Genomic DNA, 22154 nt, shown 5'->3' with positions numbered 1-22154 from the left:
CCACATTCAAAGCGCACAGATAGATTTAGTTGATAAGCACCTTGGCTGGCATCTTGGAAAATGTCAAGATCTGAATGGATTACAGGAAACGAAATCTTTTAAATGTCTTAGTGATGTCTCACGCAAAATTATGAATAATGCTGTCTGTGGCACTGCATATATAAAAAAGATAAATTTAATGCTGAAAAGATATCAAAAGTTTGTTAGAAAAGCCTTGCTACACAGTTGACATTTATATGTTAACAGGAAGCTTCAGAAAGATTGCTCTGTAAAAATGTTAGTTTCTCATCCCTGACAATGCCCTCCTTTCAGGTTCTTCAGCTGGAGAACGGACCCACTGGGACTCAGGCTGCGCACATTCAAGAACATGACACCTTCCTCAATCAGCCCCTCCCCCCAGCCCCAGGGGTGTGCTCAGCCATCAGAACAACCATTCGTCTGGACTCATCTACCAAACTACGTCTTCTGGCATCAACTCATTAAACTACACAAGATGGAGTTGCAGTCTTTTCCTGTGGGAAATTTCCCGCGGGCACTGAGCTAGGAGAAAGCAGATACAGGAATTTAAGCTGTGTGACCATAGGCAAGTCAGTTTTCTTAGGCTTCAAATTTCCGTATGTAAGGTCCCTTCTAGATCAAAATTCTGTAATTCTAACTCTCTAGGTTAGGCACAGTCTGACTGGAGGCAGAAGTCTCTCGTTATCTCCATGCCTTGAAATGGGCAACTGGCATCTTGAATGTGTGAGAATTAGAGGGAAAAGGGGTGGCTGACGGCAGCTGGAATGGCTCCTCTTTGGATACCCCACGGTGTGTTTTCGGATGGGAGAGGGGTATTGGCCACAAGCCACTGGAGCTAAAACCTGAGTGGCAATTAGTAAAGTCACTCCCTCTTCCATCCCTAAGGAGTTTATAAGCAGGATTTTCCTATATGTTCTCACTCCCAGTCCCTCTCACGCACCTCAGGGCCCCTTTCCCAGTTAACATTTCTTGAGGACCTCTATTATTTCCAATAGGCCGTTAATGCCAAAAACGTGCGGAGGGAGGGCTGTTCTTAGTAGACCGCAGCCCATCTTTTGACAATAAAAGATAATTAACAATAAAACCACACAGCATCTACCTATCTTTTGAACATGACCTATTGCTGTTCCTGACCATATAGAGAAATTTATTTGTTCATTTTCAAATTATCCATTAAATTTGTTTGATGCTTTGGGCTATTTTAGTTAACTACCTAACAAAGCCCACCTTGTGGGTGAAGGTAGGTGAACAGATTGGTTAGGATATTAATTACTAAATAGGCTTCTTTCAAAGTGTGTTGACACTCATCAGTTTGGGATGGCTTTGTCTAAGTGATTCTGTATCTGGCCATTTGCAAATGGAGAGGATTCTGAAAGAGCCTTAGCACAGTGATTTTATAATCCCGACCTAACTGGCAAAGTGTAAAATCAGTCACTGTCAGGTTACCCAATGTTGGCAGAGTTCCTCCGGGTAGTTGAGTCTGTTATAGAGAGGGTTACAGTTTGACCTAAATATGTAAATCTTGCTTCTACCAGATTCACCCTGCCCCAAACCCAATGATTGCCTATCTGGAGAAGTGAAATATATCACTCAAACTTGGTTTCTTCTTTAAGGGAAGAATTCTAAGAAGCATCATTCCAAAATGAATTTTCTTCTTTAGAAACAAATTGTAGATAATTACCTAAACCTATATGAAAAACAGAGCTTTTCCAATTCTTAGCGCAGTTGCGTATGATATATCTTTGACTGTCATATGATATTCAACTGTTCACTGACCTTCCATATAACTCTTCAATTGTCTTCTCCAACAAAGACGTCTGACGTAAAATCACAAAAACTCAAATGGGAACCTGTTCTTTCTGTTGGGTCAACTATCAGTGATGTTTCCTGATAAAAAACTTTTTAATATAATGTCATTCTTATAAATATATGAGAATTAAAGGTGAATCTGGATTTTTAAATTTTAGTGCGTTAAACATGTTTTCTTTAAGGTTTTTAAATAGAAAAAATATCAGTATTTAGAGACTTTGGGTTTAACTTTGTTTCATGGTTACTTAATTCTCAGAAAACTTTAGCCAGTAATACTCTAAATTTAAATGCACTTTTATATTTACTCTCATCTCACTCTCTTCCACAGTGGACATTTTGCTGATTAAGTAGTTGAGAAGGAAAGAGGAGAAATTCCTTGTTGTGGAAAGAGAGAATGGAACTAGGGGTCAGCTCTGCCCTTTACTGCCAAACAGGAGGCCTTGGAGGAGCGGGTGGTGAGGCGAGAACCTCGTCAAAGGCAGCCTGCTGGCAAGTCACACTCCTCCTCCGATTTCACTTCTAAGAAATGCTTCTGTATTGGATTTTTTAAATTTGGGGATAAGTCTGGTATTTTGCCACAAAGAAATTAGAATCACTCTCATTCTTTAATTTCATCTGTCAGTCTTTTCTCTTGATGATGTCATATAATATTTCACACAATTTGACGTCAGAGAAATCATGTTAAGTAAATGCTTACACAATACCACTGTTGAACTACTGTTCCATTCAGGCTCCTGGGAAGTGTGAGGACTACACAGATGGCTAAGTTTCAACAATCGGTCTCTATCATTTTGTTATTAGTCTTCAAGAAATTGCCTATACTGAAAGACAGCTTAATTTTTTAAAACGTAAAAGTGTTTACGTGACCAAAGCTTCAGGGTGTGGGTTTTAGTACTTAATCCTATTATTTCAAAGAAATAACGAGGGTAAGGACTGCAGCCCTGGATTCTCTCTAATATGGAAGGTTTCAAACGAGATCAAAAAAGCAGCCTTAAAATTCAGACATCCGTTTTCCTGGAGATAGGGATGTGAGAGAATTTTTGTCTTACTAAATATGGATCACAAAACATTAGTTTTTCAGTTTTCATTTATCATTCATGATATGTACAAGAAAAACTTTTACAGAAACAAAAAAACAAAAAAAATTAAAACTCCTTTAAACTACTACATTAAAGGTGGACAAACCTATACAGAATAAGAAATATGGTCAATAAAAATGGAAATTAACATTAATATCAATACACAACAAAGTGGACTATTGGCAAAGTGCAACTAACACAGTCACACAGGAAGACAAAGGCATCAACTATCAACATACCATTTCCTCTCAATACCTCCTCCTTATTTTGGCCTGAAATCCCCAAGCCCTAAGTATCTGGATTACTTTCCCTCCCTCCCCCCTTCCCCTCAGGCGTCCATCCTTTTCACACTGGGGTACCAGTGCAGGAGGCTCCTGGACGTGGCCAACCGCGCGGCAGCTCCTAAGGCAGCAGTGGCTGTACTTCGAGGAATATAGAGCTTCTGAGGAATCTGGTGCTGAGGAGACAAAATGAGAGAAAGCTGGCCCATGGCTCCCTCACTCTTGTCTTTGAACACTGGAATAGCAGGGCTACTAGAAAAATCTTCATTCTTGAGGCTCCCTGGAGAGCTTTCCACTGAAAAAGAAAGAAAACGGCCGTCTTTTCACGGGGTTCTCACACGCACTGGCCTCTCTCTCCCATTCTAGACCTCTACTAACATGTGCTTAGTCATCTTCTGTTAGGTGATGACAATTGCTAATGGCAAATCAGAGAGGATGGAACTCCGAAACCAATCAACAAATGGTAAGGAAATGAGGATGGGAATCAGGCAGAGATAAAATAAATTCTTGTCAGGATGAGGGCAAAAAAGAGAGGGAAAAAATGCACTTTCAAATAAGGAAGGGAAGATTTCTCCTAGGACATTATAAAAATGAATCAGACGTAACTTCACTTCCAGGTAAGACTCCTTAAGCTCCCCTACTTCTTTACAGCAGTGAGCAAGAGGGCATTCAACGGGCCATCAATGGCCTTCTCTGTTGCAAAGTGGTTCTAATCCAAGTCTTGTGCCAGCATCAGAACAAAACTAACCAAGACTCTGGTTGCTTTGAAATTCCAAAAACCAGTTATTGGCCATAAAATGAACTCCTTAGGAATTAGTTTTAACTAAGAAGAAAGAACCTTTTAAATGAAATGAATTGCTGGGAACTCCAATGGCTCAGAGTTCCAAACAGCCAAGGAAAGGCATTCTCACACTTGTGCTCTAGACCAGCGCTATTATTTATTACCTGACTGCAACGAGAGAAGGAGCTTTCGCCAGCATCTAAGCCGACACACTGCTTCCTTCAACAAGGTCCTGCTTTGGGAAAAAAAATCTAGGTGAGCTAAACAATGCGCTATTGTGTTGTCCATCATGGCGAACACTTCGTGGACTAGCACCAGCGTGCTGACTACATCCTGAAAAGCACTGCTCTAGACCCCAAAAACACAGATTTCAAAAAAAAACAGAGAAAAAGCAGGCATAATGGAGTATTTCATTCATCTTTGCATCTTTAGCATCTAGCATGGTAGCATGTGGTAAATGTGCCAAATATTTATGATGAATTATGTTCAAGGAGGATTTGACAGGGTAGTCTAAAAAGTAAAACTCTAGTGCCCACTAGAGAGGAAAAGAGATGGTGAATTCCAATGAAATTTTTTGGTGAGCTCATTTTAAAAGGTATAAAAATATGAAAGCAGGGACCATGATGAAAGAATTAAAAGAGGAGTAAAACTTCTGCTTCTAGACATCATGTTAATTCAAAAGGAATTGGAAAAAAATCTCTCTTGCTTTAAGCAACTGGAAAACTGGACAAAATAAGAAACGACAGCTTCCAGACACTGAAGAACAAGCGTGCAGGACACCAAGCCCTGAGAGAAAGGAAATAAATGAAGTGAGCCCATGAGTGCCTTAGCTCCCTGTCTGAAGATATTTCCAGGCTGCACCACAAGGAGCGAGAATCCACACCGAGCCTGAGGTTGTACTGGGTTGAGAAGACAGAGTTTGTTATTCATGGAGGCCGAGGTGTCTGGACTTTTTAGGGGAAAAAGTAACAGAGAAGAGGCAGCTGCAGAGAGAGCAGCAGCTGGAATCTGCACAGGTGTCAGCCGAGCAGTGATCTGGCTCACACACATGAAGAAACCACCACGGCGGGGAAACCGACCTGAAAGGAGTCGGCAGAACAACCACTGGAGCTTCCATTGGTGCAAGCGGTTCATGTTCCCACCAGACACAGTGTAAAAAAGTCCTCACACACAGGACGTCAAGTCCCGTCAGTCCCCTCAGAAAGGTGCTGCCTAAATAGCAGGGCCGACAGAGTAAAGGCTCTGCTAGGCCAGGCTGGTGAAACTAAAAGAAACACAGAGATAATAAATCTAATTTCATTGCATCCCTCCCATCCAAACAGATGGATGGATAGATAGATACAGACAGACAGGAAAGGAAAGAAGGGAGGGAGAAAGGAAAAATGAAAGAAAGAAGAAAGACCCAGCCAACAATGCAAAATTCACAGTGTCTGCCATCCAATAAAAATTACCAGACAAGCGAAAAAGCAGAAAAATACGACTACTAATCAGGAAAAAAATCAATCAGTATAAGCCAATTCAGACAGGATACAATTGACAGAATGCAGAAATGATACATATGCTCGATTCCCAAGACAAGGATTAAAATAGCTTTATAAGACTACTCCAGGTATTCAAGAAGGCAGAGAAAAATATGAGTATAAATGAGGAGAGAAATGGGAGATATTAAAAAGACCCAAACCAAGTCTCTCGAGATGAAAAATACAATTTCTGAGATGAAAAATATACCAGATGGGAAAATAACATATTAAACACTGAACAAGAAAAGGTTAGTACACTTGGAGACATAGTAACAGAAACTATCCAAAATGAAACAGAGACAGCAAAGACTGGGAGAAAGAAGAGAGTATCAGGGAGCTGAGGAACAACACGAGTGGCCTATCACATGTGTAACCTGTAACTGGAGTGAAAAAAAAACGAGGAGGGAGGGAACATCAACAGAAAAAAATATTTAAAGAAATAATGAAGGAAATTTTTCTATATTTAATGGAAATTCTGAATTCACAGATCCAAGAAGCTCAATGAACCCCGGCAGAAGAAATATGAAGAGAACCACACCAAGGTGCCTTATAATCAGATCGTTGAGAACCAGTTTGCGAGAGAAAAATCCTAAAAGCAGCCAGAGAAAATACTTTACAGAGAACAAAGAAAACAATAACAGAATTCATGTCAACAGTGACAAGCAGAGTAACATCTTTTTTTTTTTTCTTTTTTTGAGGAAGATTATCCCTGAGCTAACATCTGCTGCCAATCCTCCTCTTTTTTGCTGAGGAAGACTGGCCCTGAGCTAACATCTGTGCCCATCTTCCTCTACTCTATATGTGGGACGCCTACAACAGCATGACTTGCCAAGCGGTACCATGTCCACACCCGGGATCTGAACCAGTGAACCCCAGGCTGCCAAAGCAGAATGTGCACCCTTAACCGCTGTGCCACCAGCCGGCCCCTGAGTGATATCTTTTAATGCACTGAAAAATTTGTTGACCTATCACTTTATATCTAGAAAAATAATCTGAAAGAAATGGAGGGAACATAAAGGCTTTTTCTAATGCACAAAAGCTGAAAGAACACATCAGACCAGCACTACAAGAAAAGTTTAAGTTCTTCAAGCAAAGAGAAAATAATACCAGATGGAAACTTGGATCTACAACAGGCACTGGCAGACTACTCCTACCACTTGTTTCTTAAATAAAGTTGTACTGGAAAACAGCTATCTTCACTCATTTGTGTACGCCTGTGGCTGTCTTGGTGCTACTTGGCAGAGGTGAGTGTCTGCAGCGTAGACTGTGTGGACTGCAAAGCTGAAAATGTTTACTTTCTGGCTCTTTACAAAAAAGTTTGCTGAACCCTGATGTACACAATGGAATAAAGAACACTGGAAATGGCAAACATGAGTAAACAACAAAAAATTTTCTCATTTTTAATTTCTTGAAAAGAGAAGTGACTGGGTAGCAAAAATAATAAGAGTGAATTCTGAGGTTTACAACACATGAAGAAATAAAATATATAACAATAGCTCAAAGGCCAGGGTTGAGGAAATGGCAGCATGGATGGACCTTGAGGGTATTATGCTGAGAGAAATAAGTCAGAGGGAGAAAGTCAAATACCATATGATCGCAAAAACGACGACAAAAAAAAACACATAGCATTGGGGATTGGATTGGTGGCTATCATGGGGGAGGGTAAAAGGGGTGATTAGGCTCACATGTGAGGGGATGGACTATAATTAGTTTTTGGGTGGTGAACATGATGTAATCTACACAGAATTCAAAATATGATGTACATCCAAAAATAAATTTAAAAAATTAAAATTAAAATTAAAAAAGGAAATGGAAGTAGGCTATTGTAAGGTTTTCATACTATACAGATAACAATCTGAGAATGATAATTTAAAGATATGGATTATAAATCCTAAAGCAACCATTCAAAGAGCAAAAACGAAAGAAAGAAGTAAAACTACTAAGTCAATAAAGGAAACAAGTGGAATCATAAAAAAATAATTAAAAAGGAAAGAAAAGAGAAAAAAAGCATAAGAACAAATGCGAAAGATAGAAAACACCAAAATGGTAAATTTAAACCCAAACATACTGATTATCACACTAAATTATCCAAACACTCCAATTAGAAAGAAGAGATTATGAAATTGAATAGAGAAGCAAGACCACACTACAATACTGCCTACAAGAACTCCACTTTAAAGATAAAGATACATTAAAAGAAAAAAGGTGGAAAATGATATACCATGCTAATATAAATCAAAAGAAAGCTGGAGTGGCTATATTAATATCAACAAAGTAGATTTCACAGCAAAGAATACTACAGTGGATAATGAGTGTGTAATTTAATAATAATAAATGGGTTGATTCATCGATAGGGCATAATAACCCTAGTAACAGTGTCAAAGTACTTGAAACAAACCTGATAGAACTGAAATAAAAAAAAAGACAAATCAACAATATAATTGTAGAGTTCAACAATTCTCTCTCAATAATTGAGCAACTAGACAGAAAATTAGTAAGGCTATACACTATCCATCAACTTGACTTAATTTATTATAAAATACTTATCCCAATATCAGACTACACATTGTTCTAAAGTATACATAAAACATTTACAGAGATGAAACATATTCTAGACTATACAATAAGTGTTGTAATTTAAAAGGATTAAAAGTATGTCCCTTAGTCAAAGTAAGATTAATTAGAAATCAATAAATAATAGAAACGAATTTGGAAAATCTCCAAACAACATACTTCTTGAAGAGAAAACTCATAAGGGTAACTAGAAAATATTTTGAACTGAATGAAAATAAAAACACAACATATCAAAATTCATGAAAAAAAATTCATGAAATGCAGCTTAAAGCAGTGCTTAAGAGAAATATTATGAACATTTCATGCTAATTTTACAACTTGGATAAAATCTTTGAAATTCAAAACTACCAAAGCTCATTCAAGAAGAAACAGATAACCCAAAGAGCCTTATATCTATTAAAGACACTGAATTTGTAGCTTAAAAACTTTCCTACAGAGAAAACTCCAGGCCCTAAAGGCTTCAGTATTGAACTCTACCAAGTGTTTAAGGAAGAAATAACATCAATTCCACACAAATTCTTACAGAAAAGAAAAGAGGAGGGAACATGCCCCAACTCATTCAACGAGGGCAGCATTCTCTGGATACCAAAGCAAGACAAAGACATCACAGACACACAAAAACTAGAAACCAGTATCCTTCATGAACACAGACACAAAAATTCTTAAGATTTTAAGAAAAGAGCCCAGCACTCTATAAAATAAATAAGACATCATGGGGAGGACTGCTGGGAAGATGGCAGCATGGGAGGACTCTAAACTCACCTCCTCCTATGGACGCAACAAATCTACAAGCCCCTGTGCAACAGTGGCCTCTGAGAGAGCAGGAACCTGGATAAAAAGAACTCCCACAACAAGGGACAACACTGACAGAGGTGGAAGAGGCAGAAACACCCCCTCTGCTGAGGGAAAAACACCTTCCAGCTGTGGCGCTTCACGGCCGGGAGCAGTCCTAAGGTATGAAGCTTCTCCTGGAGGAGCGGGTGATCTGAGGAGAGCTTTGCCACAATAAGCAGCCTTTGAATTCAGCACAACTGAGACGAGTGCCATAATACCTGGCTTTGCTAGCTATTAAAATCAATGTGGAATAACCCCAGAGAAGGTGTCAATCACAAGAGAAAGAAAGCCTGCTCTTCAAGGGTCCATGCACAGACTCACCAATTCTGGAAACCAACACAAAGACACCAGAAAGGTGCATAGACCTTTGGTAACAGAGACTCACTTGATAAACTCTGAGCGCATCTCAGAGATTCAGGAGATGGATGGGCCCACCTCCTCACGGACTGAGACACTGGCAGCAGCCATTATTATGACCCAGTACAGGCATGACAGATGCTGGCAGATGCCGCTGGAGTTCTTCCCTTGGCCTCTTAGCACATGGGTTTGCCCCGCCCACTACAGCACTGATTTAATCCAGCTAAGCCAGAGGAGGCAACCCCCACTAGGGACTGGCCCCACCCACCATCAAGTCCACAGGGAACTTGTGGGCCCACACAGGTGGGGTGTGTGGGACCTCCACAGCAGGGCAAGTGGGCCTGCCTCAGTGGGGCAGGGCATCCATTTGGGGTGGGACTGCATTGGTGGGATGTGTGGGCCCGAGGGTTTGTTGGCTGCAGCAGACTTGTGCTGCTGGCCATGTCAAACAGCCACACAGGGGATCTGCCCCACTTCCAATGCCTGAAATGACTGTGTGCTGCCATGCTTGAGGCCAGTCCCACCCAGCTGTGCTCCTGAGAAAGCTGACAATAGCCTCACTAGCTTGAGGACTACAGCAATTGTGACCCCTAAGCCTAGCAACCAGCCACACTGAGGGCCTGACTCACTTAAGAGCAAAACAGCAGCAGGTGTGTGCCATTAGACCTTGCAGCCAGCCATGCTGGGGCTTGCCCCACCTAATAAAGTGACTAAAGTGACCATAGCAGCCACATGCAGCTGAGCCTTACAACCAGCCAGTCCGGGGGCCAGCCTAGCCTACCTGTGCACCCACAGCACGATTAACTCCAGCACAACAGAAGGGCACATGTAGCCCACAAAGGAGACACTCCTGGAACATTTGCATCTGGTGATGAGAGGAAAGCACAGAACTGGGCCCTGTAAGGTATCTCTTACATAAGGCCACATCTCCAACATCAGGAGATGTAGCTGATCTACCTGATATATAGATACAAGCACAGAGAAGCAGGCAAAATGAGGAGACGAAGGAATATGTTTCAAATAAGGGAAGAGGACAAGTCCTCAGAAAAAGAACTAAATGAAACAGAGATAAACCATCTACCTGATAGAGAGTACAAACTAACAGTCATAAGGATGCTCACTGATCTTGGGAGCAGAATAGATGAACACAGTAAGAATTTCAACCAAGAATTGGAAAATATAAAAAAGAACCAATCAAAACTGAAAAACTGGGGCCAGCCCAGTGGTGCAGTGGTTAAGTTCACACATTCCACTTCAGCAGACCGGGGTTCAGATCCTAGGTGTGGATCTATGCACTGCTTGTCAAACTGTGCTATGGCGGGCATCCCACGTATAAAGTAGAGGAAGATGGGGATGGATGTTAGCTCAGGGCCAGTCTTGCTCAGCTAAAAGAGGAGGATTAGCGGTAGATGTTAGCTCATGGCTAATCTTCCTTAAACAAAACAAGACAAAACTGAAAAATGCAAAGGAAATGAAAAATTTACTACAGGGAATCAATGGCAGAGTAGATGACACAGCAGAACAGATCAGTGAGCTGGATGAAAGAGTAGAGGAAATCACCCAAGCAGAACAACAAAAAGAAAAAAGAAGTAAAAAGAAAAAGGACAGTCTAAAGGACCTCTGGGACAATATCAAGCATACTAACATCTGTATTAATGGTGTCCCAGAAGGAAAAGAGAGAGACAAAGGAGCAGAGAACCTATTTGAAGAAATAATAGCTGAAACCTTCCCAACCTAACAAAGGAAACAGATATCTAGGTATACAAAGCACAGAGAGCACCAAACAAGAGGAAGCCAAAGAGAGCCACACCAAGACACATTATAATTAAAATGTTAAGAATTAAAGATAGAGAATCCTAAAAGATGCAAGACAAAGGCAACAAGTGACATACAAAGGAAACTAGCTGACTTCTCAGCAGAAACTTCACAGGCTAGAAGGGAGTGGCATGATATATTTCAAGTGCTGAAAGGAAAAAACCTACAGCCAAGAATATTCTACCCAGCAAGGTTATCATTCAGAATTGAAGGAGAAATAGAGAGTTTTCCAGACAAGCCAAAGCTAAAAGAGTTTATCACCAATAAACCAGGCTTACAAGAAATGCTAAAGGGACTTATTTAAGTGGAAAAGAAAAGACCACAATTTTATCAAAGAAAAAAATGACTGGTAAAGGCAAATATACAGTAAAGGCAGCAGATCAACCTCCTTTAAAGCTAATATGAAGGTCAAAAGACAAAAGTACTAAAAACATCTATCTCCATGATATGAGGTTAAGAGATACATAAACACAAAGAGGTTAAATATGATATCAAAAACATAAAATGTGGGGGGAGAGGAGTAAAAGTCTAGGACTTTTAGTAAGAGGTCAAACTTAAGAGACCATCAACCTAATATAGATTACTATTTACGAAGGTTATTGAACATGAACCTCATGGTAATCACAAACCAGAAACCTATAATAAATAAATGAAAAATTAAGAGAAAGGAACTCAAACATAATACTAAAGAAAGCCATCAGATCACAAGGGAAGAGAGCAAGAGAAGAAAGGAACAGAGAAGAACTACTAAAACACCCAGAAAAAAAGGTAACAGAATGGCAATAAGTACATATTTATCAGTAGCTACTTCAAATGTCAATGGACTAAATGATCCAATCAAAAGACACAGGGTGGCTGAATGAATTAAAAAAAAAAAAGACCCATATATACGCTGCATGCAAGAGACAAACTTCATACCTAAAGACACTCATAGACTGAAAGTGAAGGGATAGAAAAAGACAATCCATGCAAATGGCACTGAAAAGAAATCTGGGGTAGCAATACTTATATCAGACAAAACAGACTTTAAAACAAAAACTGTAACACGAGACAAAGAAGGGCACTGCATAATGATAAAGGGAACAATCCAACAAGAAGATATAACACTTGTAAATATCTATGCACCCCATATAGGAGCACCTACATATATAAAGCAACTATTAACACACACAAAAGGAGAAATAGTAACACAATAATAGTAGAGGACTTTAACACTCCACTTACATCAATGGACACATCATCCAAATAGAAGATTGATAAGGAAACACTGACCTTAAATGACACATTAGACCAGAGAGACTTAGTAGACATACACAGAACATTCCACCCCCAAAACGCAGAATATACATTCTTTTCTAATGCATTTAGAACATTCCCCAGGATAGATCATATATTAGGCCACAGAACAAGTCTCAATAAATTTAAGAAGACTGAAATAATACTGAGCATCTTTTCTGATCACAACGGTATGAAACTAGTAATCAACTATAAGAAGAAAACTGGAAAAGCCACAAATATGTGGAAATTAAACAAAATGCTACTTAACCACTATTGGATCAATGAAGAAAGCAAAGGAGAAATCAAAAAGTACCTGGAGACACATGAAAATGAAAATACAACATGCCAAAATTTATGGGATTCAGCAAAAGCAGTACTAAGAGGGAAGTTTATAACAATACAGGCCTCCCTCAAGAAATGAGAAAAATCTCAAATAAACAACAGTTCACCTAAAGGAACAAGAAAAAGAACAAAGCAGCAAATCAGTAGAAGGAAGGAAATAATAAAAATCAGAGCAGAAATAAATGAAATAGAGACCAAAAGAAAAAAAAGAAGAAGTTCAATGAAACTAAGAGCTGATTCTTTCAAAACACAAACAAAACTGACAAACCTTTAGCTAGTCTCACCAAAAAAAAAGGAAAGAAGGCTTAAATAAAATCAGAAACACAAGAAGAGAAATAACAACGGACACCTCAGAAATACAAAGGATTATAACAGAGTACTAGAAAAAGCTATATGCCAACAAATTGGATAATCTATAAGAAACAGATAAATTTTTAGAATCATGCAAGCTTCCAAAACTGAATCAAAAAGAAATAGAGAACTTGAATAGATCAATCACCAGTAAGGAGATTGAAACAGTAATCAAAAACCTCCCCAAAAAACAAAAGTCCAGGACCAGATAGCTTCCCCAGTGAATTCTACCAAACATTCAAAGACGACTTAATACCTATCTTTTTCAAACTCTTCCAAAAAATTGAAGAGCAAGGGAAAGTTCCTAACTCATTCTATGAGGCCAACATTACCCTGATACCAAAACCAAACAAGAACAACACAAAAAAAGCAAATTATGGGTCAGTATCCTGATGAACACGGATGCAAAAGTCCTCAACAAAATACTAGCAAATTGAATACAACAATACATTAAAAAAATCATACACCATGATCAAATGGGATTTATTCCAGGGATGTAGGGATGGTTCAACATCTGCCAATCAATCCATGTGATACACATCAACAAAATGAATAAAAGTCACATGATCATCTCAATAGATGCAGAGAAAGCACTCAACAAGATACAACATCTATTTACGATAAGTCTGAATAAAATGGGTGCAGAAGGAAGTACCTCAACATAATAAAGCCCATATATGACAAACCTACAGCTATTATCATACTCAATGGTGAAAAAATGAAAGCTATCTCTTTAAGAACAGGTACCAGACAAGGATGCCCACTTTCAGTGTTCTTATTTGACACAGTACTGGAAGTCCTAGCCAGAGCAATCAGACAAGAAAAAGAAATAAAAGGGATCCAAATTGGAAAGGAAGAAGTAAAACTGTCACTATTTACAGATGACATGATTTTATATACAGAAAACCCTCAAGAATCCACTAAAAAACTCTTATAAATAATAAATGAATACTGTAAAGTGGCAGGATATGAAATCAGCATACAAAACTCAGATGCATTTCTATACACTAACAACAAAATAGCAGAAAAGAAATTAAGAATAGAATCTCATTTACAATCTCAACAGAGAATAAAATACCTAGGAATAAATTTAACCAAAGAGGCGAAAGACGTGCATACTGAAAACTATAAAACATTGCTGAAAGAAACTGAAGACAACACAAAGAAATGGAAAGATATTCTGTGCTTATGGGTTGGAAGAATTAACATAATTAAAATGTCTCTACTTCCTAAAGCAATCTACAGATTCAATACAATCCCTAGCAAAGTCTCAGTGACATATTTCATGGAAACAGAACAAAGAATCCTAAAATTTATATGGAATAACAAAAGATCCCAAATAGCAAAAGGAATCCTGAGAAAAAAGAAAAAAGCTGGAGGTATCACACTCCCTGATTTCAAACTATACTACAAAGCTATAGTAATCAAAACAGCATGGTACTGGCACAAAAACAGACACACAGGTCAGTGGAACAGAATCAAGAGCCAAGAAACAAAACCACACATCTCTTGTCAGCTAATTTTCAACAAAGGTGCCAAGAATATACAGTGGAGAAAGGAAAGTCTCTTCAATAAATGATGCAGGAAAGCTGCACAGCCACATGCAAGAGAATGAAAGTAGACCATTATCTTACACCATACATAAAAATCAACTCAAAATTAATTAAAGACTTGAATGTAATACCTGAAACTATAAAATTTCTGGAAGAAAACATAGGCAGTACACTCTTCAACACTGGTCTTAGCACCATCTTTTCAAATACCACGTCTCACCAGGCAAGGGAAACAAAAGAAAAAAAATAAACAAATGGGACTACATCAAACTAAAAAGCTTCTTCCCAGCAAAGGAAACCATCAACAAAACCAAAAGAGAACCTAACAATTGGGAGAAGATCTGCAAACCATATATGTGATAAAGGGTTAATATCGAAAATATATAAAGAACTGATACAACTCAACAACAAAGAAACAAACAATCCAATTAGAAAATGGGCAAAGGATCTGAACATTTTTCCAAAGAAGATATACAGATGGCCAACAGGCACATGAAAACATGTTCAACATCACTAATTATTAGGAAATGCAAAAGAAAACAATGAGATATCACCTCACACATGTCAGAATAGCTATAATTAACAAGACAAGAAATAACAAGTGTTGAAGAGGGAACTCTCGCACTGCTGCTGGGAATGTAAACTGGTGCAGCCACTAAAGAAAACAGTATGGAGATTCCTCAAAAAATTAAGAATAGATCTACCATATGATCCAGCTATTCCACTTCTGGGTATTTATCCAAAGATGACGAAAATACAAATGCATAAAGATAGTTGTACTATGTTCACTGCAGCATTATTCACAACAGGCAAGACCTGGAAACAACCTAAGTGTCCATCAATGGATGAATGGATAAAGAAGACATGGTATACATATACACAATTGAATACTACTCAGCTATAAAAAAAGATGAAATCCAGCCATTTGCAACAACATGGATGGACCTTGAGGGTATAAGCAAAATAAGTCAGATGGAGAAAAGTCAAATACCGTATGATTTCACTCATAAATAGAAGATAACAACAACAAACAAATGCACAGACACAGAGATTACATTGGTGGTTACCAGAGGGGAAGGGGGGAGGGAGGAGGGAGAAACAGTTGATAGGGCACCTGTGTACAGTGATGGACGGTAATCAGTCTTTGAGTGGTGAACATGATGTAGTCTACGCAAAATTCGAAATATGATGATGTACTCTGAAATTTATATAACATTATAAACCAATGTTACCTCAATTAAAAAAAATCATGATCAAGAGGGCAGTATCCCAGGAATGCAAGGTTGGTTTAACATTGGAAAATCAATGCAATTCACCCTAGGAACAGCCTAGTAAAAAAATTCATCTCAACTGATAGAGAAAAAGCATTTGACAAGCTTTAATACCCATTCATGATAAAAGCTATCAGAAATCTAGGAATAAACTGGAATCTACTTAGCCTGACGAGGGCATTTATGAAAAACCTACATCTAACATTATACTTTATTTGTGAAAGACTAAATCCTTACCTGAAAGGTGAAGAATAAGGCAAGGATTTCATTCTTACCTCTTCTATTCAACCCCATATTGGAGTTCATAATCAGCACACAAAAAAGGGAAGAAAGCAATTTTCACTTAAAGTAAACTGCTTTTTCCCCCCAGATGATATAATTCTTTACAGAGAATCCCAAAGACACAACCACCTAAATTTAGTAGGGTCACAAGATATAATGACAATATATAAAAATCAACCATATTTCAATAAACTAGCAACAATCAAAAATTAAAATAAAAATACCATTTATACACTAATTTAAAAACATGAAATACCTAGGGTTGAATTTAACAAAATATGAGTAATACCAATACAACTAAAAACTTCGAAATACTGCTGAAATTAAACACTGAAATAAATGGAGGAATGGATCATCATCACAGATGAGAAGACTCAATATTGTTAAGATGTCACTTCTCTCCAAACTGATCTACAGATAAAAAAAAAAAATCCCAATAAAACTTTTAGGTTTTGTGTAGAAATTAATTCTAAAATTCATGTGTAAAATGACCTAGAATAGCCAAAACAATTTGAAAAAGAACAAAATTATATGACTTTAAGACTTATTATAAAGCCACAGTAATCAAGACAGTGTATACACAGACCACTAGAACATAACAGCAAGTCCGGAAACAGACCCTCACATACACAGCCTATTGACTTCGACAGAGATAGCAAGGCAGTTTAATGGAGAAAGGAAAGTCTTTTCAACAAATGGTGCTGAAACAACTGAATATTTATATGTAATCAAAATAAATATTGATCTTCCCATCACACCATATACAAAAATTAATGAACTGGATCACAGACTTAAATGTAAGACCTAAAACTCTAGAACTTTTCTGAGAAAATCTTAGTTTCTTGGGTTAGGAAAGATTACTCAATAGGACACAAAAGGCTCAAACTATAAAGAAAAAATCAGTAAATCTGACTTCATCAAAATAAAAACTTTTGCTCTTCCAAAGACGTTGTTAAGGAAATGAAAAGGCAAGCCAAACACTTGAAAATATTTGCAATACATATATATATCTAACACATATTTTGTGTCTGGAATAAAGAATTTTTACAAATGAATACAAGGATGATAATCCAATAAAAATGAGCAAATGCTTGAACAGGCAATTGACTAAAGATATACAGGTGGCATATAAGCATACGAATGATGGTCAACATCATTGGCAACTAGAGATATGTAAATTAAAACCACAGTAAGATATCACTTGACACCCACTAGAATGGCAAAATTAAAAAAGACTGATGGTATCATGTGCTGGCCAAGCCGACGGAGCAACAAAACCATCATATATTGCTGGTCTGAATACAAAATGGTACAGCCACTTTGGAAAAGATTTTGGCAGTTCTTAAAAAGTTAAACATGCAGTGACCATATGAGTGAGCAATTCCACTCCTAGGCACATACTGAATAGAAATAAAAAACATGTCTGCACAATGAGCTGTATGTGAATGTTGACAGCAGCTTCATTCACAATGGCCCAAATCTGGAAACAACCCAGATATCCATCATCTAGTGGACAGATAAATAAATTATGGTATATCCACACAACTGGGTACTACTTGGCAATAAATAGGAACAAACTTTTGACAATGGAAACAAACTAAATAAATCTGTAAGACATTATGCTAAGAGAAAGAAGTAGGACATAACAACTACATACTGTATGACTCCCTTTATACAGAATTCTAGAAAAGGCAAAGTAACATGCCAGGAGCCAGCAAGTAGTGGAGGGAAGGACTGACTGCAAAGGTACATGAGGAAACCTTTCAGATTGATGGAAATGTTCTATACGATTGTGGTTGTGGTTATAAGACTGTATACTTTTGTCAAAACTCACAGAATTGTACACTTAAAAATTGGCGAATTTTACTGTATGTAAACCTGATGCCCCCATACACACCGAATTACAGAAAAAAAGAAGAGTGGTAAAGTAAAAGGAAACAATGGAGCCTAGAAATAACATGAGGATTTGAGACAAATGATACAATCAGCAATTTTTCAAGTTATGTTCTGAAAAAGATAAACAAAGGTTTTTGGCAGGATAGCGAACATTATATTTGCCGATTATACGTAAACCTACCTGAACTAGAGTGATTTTCTGGGGAATCAACCACTGTAGGAGCTGAACTGAGTGCTGCCGTGGACAGCTGAATTTGCTTTTCCTGATTCTGAACATCGTTAGGCTCAACCCGGTCCCCTTCTGCTGACTGCTGGGACTGGATAAGAGAGATGTAGAACTCCTCCAACTGGGGCAATGCGGAAGAATCTGAAGAACTCTTTAAGCCTGGCTGCTGCAGAATGGGAAAAATGAGGCAAAAGCATGCAAAGTAACTGTTCGTATAATAGGAACAATTAAGCCTGTTTTGGTCCCTTACTTATATACAAAAGACAGATATTTTTCATATCATAATTAATAAACAAAACTCACTTTTTTTTTGGAGGATTAGCCCTGAGCGAACATCTGCTGCCAATTCTTCTCTTTTTGCTCAGGAAGACTGGCCCTGAGCTAACATCCATGCCCATCTTCCTCTACTTTATATGTGGGATGCCTGCCACAGCATGGCTCAACAAGCAGTGTGTAGGTCCACACCCGGGATCCAAACTGGTTAACCCCAGGCTGCCAAAGTGGAACATGTGAACTTAACTGCTGCGCCACCAGGCTGGCCCCAAACAAAACTCACTTTTAAGAACCTAGATACTCTCTAGGAAAAACAAGTCCTTCTCTAAATTAGTGACCATGAATTCAATTCAAGAAACACTTTTGAACACATATTATGAACAAACATGGCACTGAGTGCTGCCATGTACAGCTAAGGAAGAGTGGCAGGAAACAAGAGAAATAACATTCAGTGAGCACTCACTGTCGGGCAGTGCTAGGTTATTTGCAAGCGTTTCTTCATTTAAACATTGGTACAACCATTCTAGGATAGGTGTTATGTCTGAAGACGACTATGGCTTCTTTCTCTTAGTGTAATGCTTTTTATGAGAGGCTGAGCAGGTTATCCAATGTCAACCAGGAAGTGGCAGGTAGAAATCTGAACTCAGCCCCATCCATGTTCTCTGTGCTCCACCACACCGCCTCCCAGCAAGAAACGATCCCTGTCCCTAAGGAGCTCCCGGTTCTCCATTAGGGAAACAGTCTATGTGCTGCAGCTAGCCGTGAAGGGAGGCATTCCGCAGTGTGAACACCACACCAGGAGAACACAAAGGAGTTAAAGGAAGGCTCCTCAGAAGAAGAGACAAAATGGAGTATTAAGAAGCAGAGTTTGAGAGAAAAAGATGAACGTCCCAAACAGAGGCTAAATTTGGGCTAAAGTAAATGGAGTGACAAATTTTAACCATTAGATGCTATGTCGTACCTTATAGTCATTGCGGAAGTAGAAATAGTCTATGCTAACTTAGCAGCACTTACCTTCTGTGATGTTAACTGGCATTAACATGACTAACGCAGGCCCTACCAGGACTAGGCTGTAACAAACTGACCCAAGTGGCTTACAGTCTGGGAGTGGCCTAGAGTAAAGTGAAACAACGATCATACACAAACAGAAAATGCAGCTTTGTATGTTCTTCAGGTTCATGTGCAGTAGACATTTTAGATTAGCTGGTGTTCCTCTTTTGTCCTGTGACAAAAAATCTTGCTCACTTTCAAACATGGCTGGCATGAATGTGGCTTATATAATCATGTGATATACAAATGGCTACATGTGTAACCTTTTTTTGACAGAAAAAAATGAAACTCTAAAATTCCAGATGGCTAGGGCCAGCCCTGGTGGCCTAGTGGTTAAGTTTGATGTGCTCCACTTTGGCGGCCCAGGTTCGGTTCCTGAGTGTGGACCTACACCAGCCGTCAGTCAGCGCTCGTGCTGTGGTGGCGGAACACATACAAAAAAAAAAAGAGGAAGATTGGCAGCAGATGTTAGCTCAGGGAGAATCTTCTCCAGCATAAAATAAAATTCCAGATAGCTATACTGGCCATATAATATGGTACTTTGGGAAACCAAAGACCTGGATTCAAATTTTTGCTTGGTTTATGCAACTTACGTGTGTGCTTTAATTACCCTTTAAGTTTATTCTCACTTAAAATAAGGTTGAGCACCAGAGAGTTCTTTCAATAAAGCTTCAGTAACAAGTCAGTAAATATTAATATGATAAATTTTACAGTTCTAAAGATCACTAGTCTAAACCAGTCTTTGCAGATGGACAAACTGAGGCTCCAAAAGGTAACTTGTTGAAACCTGTAAATTTAGTTGGTGGTAAAGACTAAGCCCTGGTTTATAAAACTCTCAGACCAAGTGCTTTTTACTCTATGCCCTGCTGCCTATTTTCAGTAGATTAATAACAATCAAAATCAGAAATAAATTTTTAAAAGCTCTATCTCTTTTTTTCCTCATAAACATGATTTTGAAGAAAGATTCACTGTTACAACATATTTAAGACACATTCCGACAGATTTTCATGCTGAAAAACAAGAAGACAGGGGGATGCTTTCTAAATTTGAAGGACACTTTGAAAGCAGGTACCTGTAGTCAATTGAAACATTTAATTGAAAAGCAAGCGTCTCCTCCTCTGGAGTGGTCTAGCCCTGCTGCTCAAGGTGTGGTACGCCAACCAGCAGCTTCAGCATCCCCTGGAAGCCTGCTGGACATGGAGAACCTCAGTCCCCTTCCTAGACTTGCTCAATCAGAACCTGCATTTTCACAAGATTCTCAGGTGATCTGTACGCACATTACAGTTTGAGAAGCACTGCTATATCAGATTTATCCCTCCATAGTTATCAATGACCGACTGCCCCATAGTTGTCTGAAAATATACCTTCATGGAACTAGAGGTTAGTGGCAGAAGCTCAAGAAACAAGTTCATGATTTCTGAAACATTAACATACGCGATCAAAAGCACAGCCCCAAACCAAAATAACACGCAACTGCACACCCACTAAGATGGCTATAATTAAGAAAATAGATAATAACAAGTGTTGACAAAGATGTGGACAAACTGGAATACTCATGTTGCCAGTGAATGTAAAATGGTGCAGATGCTTGGAAAAGTCTGGCAATTCCTCAAAACATTAAACAGAGTTACCAAATGGCCCACCAATTCTACTCCATGGTATATACCTAATAAAATTCAAAATATAGGTCCACACAAAAACATGTACACAGGGGCCAGCCCTGTGGCTGAGTGGTTAAGTTCGTGTGTTCTACTTTGGGGGCCCGGGGTTTTGCTGGTTCAGATCCTGGGTGTGGACGTGGCACTGCTTGTCAGGTCACACTGAGGTGGCATCCCACATGCCACAACTAGAAGGACTCACAACTAAAAATATACAACTATGTACTGGGGGGAATTTGGGGAGAAAAAGCAGAAAAAAAAAAGATTGGCAACAGTTGTTAGCTCAGGTGCCAATCTTTAAAAAAAAAAATTACACAAATGTCACAGCAGCATTATTCATAATAGCAAAAAACTGGAAACAACTCAACTGTCCATCAGCTGAGAATAAACAAAATGTGGTCTATCCATACAATGTATTATTCAATCATAAAAAGAAATAAAGTACTGATACATGCTACATGATGAAACTTGAGAAGATTATGCTAAGCCAGACACAAAAGGCCACATATTGTATCGATTCCAATTACATAAAACATCCCTAAGAATAAGCAAATCAATAGAAACAGAAAGTAGATTAGTGACTGCCTGGGGGCATAAGGGCCTTGGGGGGGCGGTGACAGCTAAGGGATGCTGGGTTTCTTTTGGGATAATAAAAATTTTCTAAAACTGCTGGTGGTGATGGATGCACAATATGCTAGTGAATATACTAAAAGCCATTGAAATGTACACTTTAAATAGGTGAACTGTATTGAAAGTGAATTATATCTCAATAAAGCTGAGGAGCCAGAGGACGGAGTCTGAGCCCCAGCAAGGTTTGCAGCTGAGATCCCCAAAAGGTCATGCTTTATGAGTAGGAGCCACATCTAAGGAGTTAGGACAAAGTGAAATAGAGCAGTCCTAACAAAG

At 38.6% G+C, this 22154-nt stretch overlaps 1 protein-coding gene and 1 long non-coding RNA gene across 18 annotated transcripts in view; one reads left to right on the top strand and one right to left on the bottom strand.

Moving 5' to 3' along the window:
* Positions 1-1984, top strand: part of LOC102151016 (uncharacterized) — a 39282-nt gene extending 37298 nt beyond the window's left edge. Inside the window, exon 3 of one of the 2 annotated variants that reach the window (XR_290245.4) lies at positions 313-1984. This is a non-coding gene — a long non-coding RNA (uncharacterized lncRNA). The remainder of the gene's footprint in view (positions 1-312) is intronic. The other variant, XR_011439035.1, reaches the window with a different exon arrangement.
* Positions 1985-2896: 912 nt separating this feature from the next.
* Positions 2897-22154, bottom strand: part of TDRD5 (tudor domain containing 5) — an 82923-nt gene continuing 63665 nt past the window's right edge. For 7 of the 16 annotated variants that reach the window (XM_023640638.2, XM_070267807.1, XM_070267810.1 and 4 more), the window contains 2 exons: positions 18223-18433; positions 2897-3482 (listed from right to left, as the gene is read on the bottom strand). In XM_023640638.2, the coding sequence (XP_023496406.2) occupies positions 3235-3482; positions 18223-18433 (459 nt within the window). In that variant the 3' untranslated portion in view covers positions 2897-3234. The remainder of the gene's footprint in view (positions 3483-18222; positions 18434-22154) is intronic. The other 9 variants (XM_070267812.1, XM_070267813.1, XM_070267815.1 and 6 more) reach the window with 2 other exon arrangements.

The sequence above is a fragment of the Equus caballus genome, chromosome 5 (assembly GCF_041296265.1).
Source record: "Equus caballus isolate H_3958 breed thoroughbred chromosome 5, TB-T2T, whole genome shotgun sequence".
Lineage (NCBI taxonomy): Eukaryota > Metazoa > Chordata > Mammalia > Perissodactyla > Equidae > Equus > Equus caballus.
Note: the sequence above shows the minus strand (reverse complement) of the source record. Positions and strands in the feature narration are given on the sequence as shown.